The 10,934-nt window shown below is 41.6% G+C and overlaps 1 protein-coding gene across 1 annotated transcript; it reads right to left on the bottom strand.

The window, feature by feature from the left end:
• Window positions 1–6,577: 6,577 nt before the first annotated feature.
• On the bottom strand, window positions 6,578–9,408 carry LOC109116067. The gene is made up of 2 exons (XM_019200837.1): window positions 8,557–9,408; window positions 6,578–7,351 (listed from the first exon to the last, which is right to left on the bottom strand). Exons 1-2 carry the CDS (start codon window positions 9,406–9,408, stop codon window positions 6,578–6,580), a joined length of 1,626 nt encoding a protein of 541 aa, XP_019056382.1.
• Between the last annotated feature and the right edge of the window lie 1,526 nt (window positions 9,409–10,934).

Below are 10,934 nucleotides of genomic sequence, written 5' to 3'. Positions count from 1 at the left end.
AGACCGCATTCCTTAACGGGAATTTGCTCGAGGATGTGTACATGACACAACCCGAGGGTTTTGTCGATCCTAAGAGTCCGAGGAAGGTGTGTAAGCTTCAGAGATCCATTTATGGACTGAAGCAGGCTTCGAGGAGCTGGAATCTTCGATTTGACGAGGCAGTCAAAACGTTTGGCTTCCTGCAAAATGAAGATGAGCCATGTGTTTACAAGAAGGTCAGTGGGAGCGTAGTGGTTTTCCTTGTGCTTTATGTAGATGATATATTGCTCATCGGAAATGACATTCCTACCTTGCAAGGAGTAAAATCCTGGCTAGGATCGATCTTTTCGATGAAAGACTTAGGAGAAGCTGCCTACATTCTAGGCATCAAGATCTATAGAGATAGATCGAGAAGGCTTCTTGGCCTAAGTCAGAGTACATACATTGACAAGGTCTTGAATCGGTTCAAGATGCAAGACTCCAAGAGAGGTGCCTTGCCAATGGGACATGACATTACTCTTAGCAAGACTCAATGCAAGGAGTAAAATCCTGGCTAGGATCAGTCTTTTCGATGAAAGACTTAGGAGAAGCCGCCTATATTCTAGGAATCAAGATCTATAGAGATAGATCGAGAAGGCTTCTTGGTCTAAGTCAGAGTACATACATTGACAAGGTCTTGAATCGGTTCAAGATGCAAAACTCCAAGAGGGGTGCCTTGCCAATGGCACATGACGTAGCTCTTAGCAAGACTCAGTGTCCAAAGACACAGAATGAGCAAGCGCATGAGTAGGATTCCATATGCCTCGGCAATTGGATCCATCATGTAGGCCATGTTGTGTACTCATAGAGATGACTTCAGATCACAGTCAGGTTATGTTTTCTGCCTGAACGGTGGGGCTATCAGTTGGAAGAGTTCCAAACAGCCAACCATTGCAGATTCGACTACAGAAACCGAGTACATAGCAACATCGGATGCAGCTAAGGAAGCTGTTTGGATCAGGAAATTCGTGGGAGACCTGGGCGTTATTCCTAGCATTGCAGATCCCATTGAATTGAATTGTACTGTGATAAAAATGGTGCGATTGCGCAAGCTAAGGAACCCCGGTCACACCAGAGATCCAAACACATACTCAGGTGATTTCACTTGATCAGAGAAATCATCGACAGAGGAGACATGAAGATAAGCAGAGTGTCGACAGATGATAATATTGCCGACCCATTGACGAAGCCTTTCCCTTCGTCAAAGCATGATGGTCATGTTAAGGGTATGGGGATTAGATGCTTGTAGGATAGATCATAGAGCATAGTGGGAGATTGTTGGTTGTAATGCTCTGGGATGATCCATGATATGACATTTGACTTTGTATTGATTCATTTATTTATTAATGCTCTAGGATGATCTGTGATATGACATTTGACTTTGTATTGATTCATTGAGTTATGAATGCATTATATTTCCGTTATACGATTAACATGTTTGTTGTATTTCGACATCCTTGAATCATTAGAGAATGATTCTAAACTCCCTAGTCAGTCATCATTGTGGGAACAATGTTGAATCAAGACTAGCATGAAGTGTGATCAATGCATTGGATGTAGATCACAATCATGGGTACTCGTTTTGAACGAGTGACTGGATGACCCGCATGAGATTGTCACATGGATAGAGTCATGACTTGAATCTCATACAGCGGTTCGTTTATGGATCCTCATACCTGAGATGTCTAGAGTATCTGATATGAGGAGTGGCGTGTCTTGACTGCGTCAAATATCGTCTTTAACCGGATGATTATAACGGCGTTGATCAGATACGTTCACGAATCATATGGAGATAGTAGACATGCAATATGGGACTTGTCACCTCCTTAACAGGAGAGATATCGTTGGGTCCCCTCGTGGAAGTCGGACTATGAAAACTCGTGGCCACGCTATAGATGAAGTTGCATCTATTTTATTAGTCGATTTACCAAGACGAGAAAGCGGTTGAACTTGAAGGGTGGCTCAAACCATGCCCTTGTTCAACATATGATATCGTGAGACAAAGGATCAGAATTCGAACTGTTAATGCTTTGGTTAGATCACCTCTAACTCAATTCTAAGTGGGTGGTCATGGCGTCTTGCTAGAGGCTAACCATGACTTGTGGTTCGGGAAAGGTTCCTAAAGTCACTACCACTTAGAATGGGCCTACAGGGTCACACACCACTAGGGATGGACTTATACGTGAAGAATCCGAAGAATGAAAATGAGATTTGACCAAAACGAGCATGAAAAGGAGTTTTCAGTGTGTTGGTTCGGAGCTGACCAAGTTTGGTCAGCCCTGGACCAAGTTGGTCAGATCAGGCGGTCCGGAAGCTCAGTCTGAGGTCATCTGTCCAAGTCGGACCGAGGAGCGAACATGCGGACCGAAAGAAGACCAGGAGACTTCGTCCGGAGCTGACCAAAACTTGGTCAGCCGGACCAAGGCTCCAGGTCAGACGGTCCGAGGGCGGCTGAGTAAGCCTGGTCCGCCGGACCAAGCTCCTGGTCCGGCGGACCGGGATCTGGAACTTTCCTAAAAATCGGATTTAGAGTTTTCTAAGCTTAATTAAGTTTGGGATTTCGTCCAAACTTAATTAAGGCTGACCTAAAACTCAGAGAAACATCCTAGAACCCTAGAGAACCTGTTCTCTTCGATTTCTATTATCCCGGGATTGGATCTCGTCTCTTGAGTTACCATTTTCTTCACTAATCCTAGCAGATTTGTTCCAAATCGTTTGGAATCCTTCCCGACGGTGTGGATATGTGTAGAGGGACTGTAACTTCAGTCCTAGGTGATTTAGAACAGGCCCCGGATCGAAATAAACTTCAAGTCTCATCGAGAACAAGGTAAGTAACGATTCCCTCGGTGATATACACGATCTTTCGGGTTTTGTAAGTTTGGTTGCGTGTGACGTTTGATTAGGTTTAGATCTTTCTTCCGCTGCATGAAACCTAGTAAACCAAACCCTAGATCGATATGATCGCATGCTAGGAACCCGTAGAATTCCCAACACGAACGGACCAAGTGTCCAGACCGAACGGACTACTAAGCAATCCGTTCGGTCTAGGTTTCGGATTTAAATTTAAAATCCGGAATTAGGGTTAATCACTTGAAGAAGATGAGATTGATAACCCTAACACTGATGAGCCGAAATAGAGAACTTCTTCAGACCTTTTTGGAGAGTCTAGAAGGTTGAAGAAGTGATCTAAATCTCGTTTTTCTAAAAGCACATCATCGAATAGAAGATTCGAGTCCTAGCAGACAAATTCCAAAGGTTGGAATCCATCCCGAGGTATGGATACGTGTAGAGGGCAAGGTATTCTTCCTGCCTACAGTGATCGGACGAACACATCAATTGATACAGGCCCCGGATCGATTGAGGTAAGCGTTCTATCGTTTCTACAAGATCATGCATTATAGGTTTTAGGGTTATATCAAAATTTTGGTTTTACATCCGCTGCGCAAACCCTAGAACTGATCTCTTAGGAATAGGATTCGCTTATGAGATCCCAGGAATCCCAACAAAACGGTGCACAAATGAGCGACCTCCCAAACGGTCGCCCGGAACACTTCTTCATACTTTGGCAAAACGAGCGGTCGCCCATGATTTCAGGCGACCCGCTCGTTTTCTCTGACCAATTTTTGATCATTTTTATGTGTTTCAAATGGATTCCGGCTGTCGTTGGGGCAAATCACGAAAGTACATTTCAGACAACATACAACCCTTGCAAGACTTCAAACCACAAAGCACACATTTTTCAAGTCTCGTAGATGCGGCCCCCATCAATGTTGACTTACCTTTTGCAGAACCAACTCCGTTTCAACCTAGATCCGACGAGGAAGCTCTCGCCCTAAACCGAGTCCAGAACAGAGGAATCAAAGCTTCAAAGTTTGTGCATCACAACATCAGACCGAGACAATTCTACGAGTCTATCCAAGGGATCTTTCAATTCGCAAGATGGGGCCGTCTATTTCGTGCAACCCCTCGGACATATCGAACGTTGACGACGGAATTTGCCTGCACATTCAACTACTTCATCCCGAAGAACAGCAACCCTAGAGATGGTTGCTTTGGATTCTGACTAGAGGGGCGACAATTCTATCTCAAGATGGAACAACTTGCTAAGATTCTGGGTGTCCAAATGAGTACCACCGCTGCGATACCGAAGATCACGATCACCAAAGCCCGAACTTTCTGGATGCAAATCGCGGCGAGCACATTCCGACCATGGAATCTTCAACAATTCATGGTCTCAGCACTATTTGCCCGAGAGAACCTGATACACGCATGGAGCCAAGGAAGTCTTGCTCGTTTCCTTCGGTGAAATGCGGGTTGTATGTGCGTGTCTTATGTTGTCTTTTGGACAACGAATACAACAAGATAGAAACCAGGGGACAGACTCATTAAGATATTCCTATGGTTAGATTTCAAAAGTATATCCAGGACAAAGGGCACTCAGAGTCCTTCAAAATCAACCTACAAGTCGGACTAAAACAGAGCACTCGAAAGCACTCGATTTAGGTGATAGATGGAAGGGAAGTTCCAGGCCAAAGGGCACTTGGAAGATTCCCAATTTTTGATGGAAGGTAGGGGTATGAAAGAGGATTCAAAGGAGCTTAACCAACCTTGAATCTACCACGTTTTGACCTTGCACAAGGGTGACACACACACATGCGCAGAAGGCGATACTCTCGGACACACCAAGAAGAAGACGCAAATATGAAAATCGATTTTTATCAATTCAAAGTCTGCTCATTCTTGATATACAAAGGCCTTTAAATAGGCTTGAAACACAGAAGAAAGCCTAGATAATTCGTGCATAAGGAGGAGCTAACAAAACATTAAAGAGAGTTAATGGAAAACAAGACACCATAAAGTAAGGAACAAGTGGAGAGTTGGTGGAAGTGGAAGGCCAACGTCTTGCAATGGCTAGGAGGCTTAAAGAAGGTCTTCATGAGGTTGAAATAATGTAGAAAACTTCCCCAATTCGTGCTTGATAAAGGTGGGCCAAAATTTGGTTCAAAGGTGGCACCATATCCTTTATAATGGGTTGGTATCTTCTTGGACTTGTGTAGAATATTTTTGGGCTCTTTGGGCTTGGATTTTCAGCCCATATATTGAGAATACAATCTTCAAATATCTCTTTGGTAGCCTAGGTGTTAGTCCACGAAATCTTAAGTGTTGGACAACATAAACTCCAAGACATTGCGATGTTTTGTGCTTGTTGCCGCTATCGTGTCCTTTGCATTGTATAGCCCCTTGTCGGATGTTTTGGTCAGCCATTCTTCGACATATGCATTGATCTTTGAACGTAGGCCTCGAGTCCTTTTTCTTGTGAGTGAAGGTATGGGAATGGTTGGCATGGTAAGCTCGGTGTCCACTTCTTCTCCTCCTATAGTGTCTATGGCATCGTCTTGCTTCTTGTTCGGGTTTTGTTCGTCATCGTCCATGTCTTGATTGCCTCCCCCTTTCAAATGTTTTGCCCTCAAAACAGAATCTCTTGCATCAAACGGAAGTAGGTCAGCTACATTGAAAGACGAAGAGACATTATACTTACCCGGTAATTCCAGGCGGTAGGCATTGTCGTTGATCTTCTCTAAGATGCGGAATGGTCCGTCTCCTCTCGTAGATAGCTTTGAACTCCTCGTTTTTGGAAATCTTTCTGGTCTAAGATGCAGCAACGCCCAATCTCCGACTTCAAATGACACCTTCTTACGTCCCTTGTTGGCTTGTCGCGTGTATTGCTCGGTTTTTCTTGCAATGTTGTCACGAACTTTTTCATGTAGCTTTTTGATAGCCTCGGCTTTCTTCTCCCCTTCAAGGCTGATCATGTCTTGGTTCGGAATTGGTGACATATCTAGTGGTGTCAATGGGTTGAAACCATAGACAACTTCAAAAGGCGAATGCTTTGAGGCGGAATGCGTCGCTCGGTTGTATGAAAACTCAACGTGTGGTAGACACTCTAACCAATTCTTGAGGTTGTTTCCCATTGTTGCTCGGAGTAATGCAGCCAATGTTCGATTTACGACTTCGGTTTGGCCATCGGTTTGCGGATGACAAGTTGTTGAGAAAACGAGCTTTGTCCCAAGCTTTCTCCATAATGTCTTCCAAAAATAGCTCAAAAATTTTGAGTCTCGATCAGACACGATGCTTCTTGTCAGCCCATGCAAGCGAAATACTTCCTTGAAGAACAATTCAGCGATGTGTGAAGCATCATTCGCCTTTGTGCATGGAATGAAGTGTGCCATCTTTGAGAACCTATCCACAACAACAAAAATAGAATCTTTGTTCTGGATTTTTGGAAATCCAAGAACAAAGTCCAAAGATAAATCAGTCCAAGGACAAAAGGAATTGGAAGAGGAAGATACAAACCGTGCGAGTGTGTCTTAGATTTTGCTTGATGACATATAATGCATTGAGCGACAACTCTTTCGACATCCCGTTTGAGATATGGCCAAAAGAAGTGTTTCTTGACCATCACAAGTGTCTTCTCGACGCCAAAATTTCCCATGAGAGCTCCTCCATGAGCCTCTTGTAGAATGAGTTCCCGCATCGAACATTTTGGAATGCATAGTCGTCATTCCCGAAAGAGATAATCGTCCTCCTTGTAGAATTGTTTGTGAGATCCCTTAGTGCACTCCTTATAGATATCCCCAATCTCTGAATCATCACGGTACAACTCCTTAATGAGCTCAAAGCCGAGCATTTTTGCCTCCATGATCGAAATCAAGGCATGTCGCCTTAACAATGCATCGGCCACCACATTGTCTTTGTCCTTCTTGTATTTAATCACGTACGGAAACGTCTCGATGTATTCTAGCCATTTAGCATGCCTCCTATTGAGTGTTGATTGACCCTTGAGATGTTTCAATGTCTTGTGGTCGGTATGGATGATGAATTCACGGGCCAACAAATAGTGTTGCCATGTTTGGAGCGCTCGAACCAATGAGTATAATTCCTTGTCATAGGTCGGATAATTAAGGGTGGCTCCATTCTGTTTCTCACTAAAGAACGCCACGGGACGCTTCTCTTGCATAAGCACAGCCCCTATGCCAATTCCAGATGCATCACACTCAAGTTCGAATACTTTTTCAAAGTCTGGGAGGATTAGGACGGGTGCACTCGTGAGCTTATCCTTCAAGGTGTTGAATGCCCTTTCTTGTGCTTCTCCCCATTCAAACGACTTGTCCTTTTTTATGATAGAAGTGAAGGGTGCAGCAAGGCTGCTGAAATCTCCCACAAAATGACGATAAAAACTTGCTAAGCCATAGAAACTTCGAACATGGCCAACGGTAGTCGGTGTGGGCCACTCTCGGATAGCTTTGATCTTTTCTTCGTCCACGCTTAATCCCTGAAAACTCACAACAAATCCTAGAAAAACAACTTCATTAGTGCAGAATGTGCACTTCTTGAAGTTCGAATATAGTTTCTCTCGACGGAGAGTCTCCATCACGAGCTCAAGATGTGTCACATGTTCGGTAAAACATTTGCTATAAACCAAAATATCATCAAAATAAACAACAACAAATTTACGGATGAAAGCACATAAGACATGGTTCATGAGTCTCATGAACATGCTTGGGGAATTGGCATGACGAGCCATTCGTACAACCCTTATTTTGTTTTGAATGCGGTTTTCCACTCGTCTCCTTCACGCATACGTACTTGATGGTAACCACTCTTTAAATCCACCTTTGAGAACATGGTTGCTCCACTCAACTCATCCAACATATCATCTAGTCGTGGAATGGGATGACAGTGCTTGATGGTGATGTTGTTTATCGCTCTGCAATCGACGCACATGCGTCACGTCCCATCCTTCTTCGGTACGAGCAAAACCGGCACTGCACAAGGACTTAACCTTTCACGTATATAACCCTTATATAACAACTCTTGTACCTGCTTTTGGAGTTCTTTGGTTTCCTCAGGATTCATACGATAAGCGGGACGATTCGATAGAGGTGCTCCCGATACGAGATCAATTTGATGCTCGATCCCTCGGGGAAAATGTCTTGGAAACATTCCAAGAGTCTTGTGATCTCCGGAGGATGTACAATCTGTTTCGAGCCTGTACTCAAAGCATCTTTGAACAACATTAGTAAAACCAAGTGATCATTGACTAACGCTTTACTTACCGTACTCGGTTTTTACATAAAAAATTGTCTTTTTGTAGTCGCCTTCCTTTGACAACTTCACTTGCATCTCATGAACCTGCGATGGACTAAGGAGAGCCAACGATATCTTACGTTTGTTATATATGAATAAATAATGGTTAGTCCTACCATCATGTTTCACCTCTCGGTCGAATTGCCAAGGTCGTCCAAGAAGAATGTGTCCGACTTGCATTGGAACCACATCACATAATACTTCATCTTCGTATCTTCCAATGCTAAACGAAAGTTTGACTCTCTCGTTTACCTTAAGTTCACCTTGGTTGTTAAGCCATTGTAATTTGTACGGATGAGGATGCTTCTCGATTTCAAGCCCTAGCTTCTTTACCATGTAGGCACTCGCAACGTTAGTACAAGAACCGCTATCAATAATTACACAACATACCTTGTTCCTCACGGTACAACGACTGTGGAATATGGTCTCTCGTTGTGCGGTTTCTTCCGGATTTGTCATGGCGCTTAAAACGCGTCTCGTGACCAATAACTCACCACTATCCGGGTATTCGATCTCTCCTTCTACTCTCTCCACTTCATCCTCATCCATTGACTCATACTCTCCCACATCTGTGAGGATCATGACTCGATTGTTCGGGCAATCCTTAGCATAATTTTCGCGTCCCCTACACTTGTAGCAAACAATCTCTCGAGTTCGAAGGTTAGTAGTGTTCGATTTACTTACCTTTGCATCCTCCTTATAAGTAGCCACGAATTTTCCCTTGTATTTAACATGAATTTCGTTCAGACTTGGTCGATTCACATCGGTGGAAACGCCCTTGTACTCGGTTCGGTGTGTTGTAGGATTCGGTGCGGTCATTCGAGCTTGGTTTACTCGAGTTTGCTTCTTGTTGATTTGTTGCTCAATTTGTATTGCCATATGAAGTAGTTCTTGCAACTCATCGTAAACTAATCTTTCTACCTTGCGAGAAATTCGTTCTTGCAGTCCATTAACAAATTGTGCCATCACTACTTCCTCGCTTTCGTCCAATTCCAATCGGTTCCGAAGATATTCAAATTCTTCGAAGTAATCTTCAACTGACCTAGATCCTTGCAATAGAGTACGATATTTCTTCTGTAACTCTCGATGAAAATGAGGTGGAACATACATTTTTCTCATCATAAATTTCATCTCACGCCATGTAGAAATTGGTTCGTATCGTGCTCTCCTCCTTTCCGCTACTTCACGATCCCACCATGCTAGTGCATTGTCGGTGAGTTGTCCCGCGACATATTGCACCATCTTGTGCTCCGAATACTCATAACACTCTAAACTATTATCCATTCACCTCTCCCAATCGAGATAGGCATCCGGGTTAACACGACCAGCAAATGTAGGTAATTTTAATTTCATATCGTTACCGTGTTGTCTTGCACGACGTGGTTGTTCTCGATAGAGATCATCGTCCTCATCATCTTCTTCAATTAGGACGTGGTTCCTGCCTTCTCTACGTCTTGGAGGACATTCAACAGGGGTTCTTTCTCGTTCTCATAGAGGTTCTTTGCGTCGGATGTTGAAATGAGGAAACAAATATATATTTAAGAAGATTGAAATTGATTGGAAATAATTATGAGGATGATTGAGAGAAATTAAAGTCAAAAAATCAATTAACAATTAATGATAATTGTGTCAATTATCTCTTAATTTATTTGTTTTCATCATATATTATTTCTTTGTAAATTTCTTTCTTTAATTATTTTATAGTTGTTTCTTATAAATAGATGAGTTATTCTCATTGTAAAATAACAAGAAGAAGAGATGTAGTAATAAAAGTGTTCTTTATTTTATTTTTCTCTTCTTTTCTCTCTTTTTAGTTTCCGCATTTTATTTTTCAATATGGTATCAGAGCCTAATTACGATCTGATCTATATATTTTCTTAGTTTTTATTTTCTACTCTCTTTATTTTTGAGTTCTTAATATTCATATATCCAAGTGGTTTGAAGTGAAGCAAAATCCAGAATCAAACGAGGTGCTATGACAAAAGAAATCAAAGCCACAAAAAGCTCCAAGATCAAGCGAAGTGCTATGACAAAAGGAGATAAAGGTAGAATTCCATGATCAAGCGAACTGATTTGAAGATGGATCAAAACTCTCAAGAACCAGATTGGTATCTATGGATCATTTTATTAACAATGAATTACTCATCGAGTTTTTGAATTATTTCAGGTATTTTCTTCAAGATTGACTTTTTGCATTATCTCTAAGTCAATCTTGAGGGGGAATGTTGAAATGAGGAAACAAATATATATTTAAGAAGATTGAAATTGATTGGAAATGATTATGAAGATGATTGAGAGAAATTAAAGTCACAAAATCAATTAACAAATAATGATAATTGTGTCAATTATCTCTTAATTTATTTGTTTCCATCATATATTATTTCTTTGTAAATTTCTTTCTTTAATAATTTTATAGTTGTTTCTTATAAATAGATGAGTTATTCTCATTGTAAAATAACAAGAAGAAGAGGTAGTAATAAAAGTGTTCTTTGTTTTATTTTTCTCTTCTTTTCTCTCTTTTTAGTTTCCGCATTTTATTTTTCAATAGTTTGGAAAGCGCTCCTGTCTTAGATGTAGCCACACCCAATCTGTTGAGATATATCGGATCTTGAAGAATACTACGAGATATATCAATCTTATCAAATCCGAAAATATATATATTTAGAAATATTTATTATTTTATTTAGTTTACTTACTCAATATAAGACTCTTATCTATTTATATGTTATTCTGATTATGAATAAAGATATCATTCCGCAAATTTCTAC

This window comes from Tarenaya hassleriana, unplaced genomic scaffold (assembly GCF_000463585.1).
Source record: "Tarenaya hassleriana unplaced genomic scaffold, ASM46358v1 Cleome60, whole genome shotgun sequence".
In the NCBI taxonomy this organism is placed as follows: Eukaryota; Viridiplantae; Streptophyta; class Magnoliopsida; order Brassicales; family Cleomaceae; genus Tarenaya; species Tarenaya hassleriana.
Note: the sequence above shows the minus strand (reverse complement) of the source record. Positions and strands in the feature narration are given on the sequence as shown.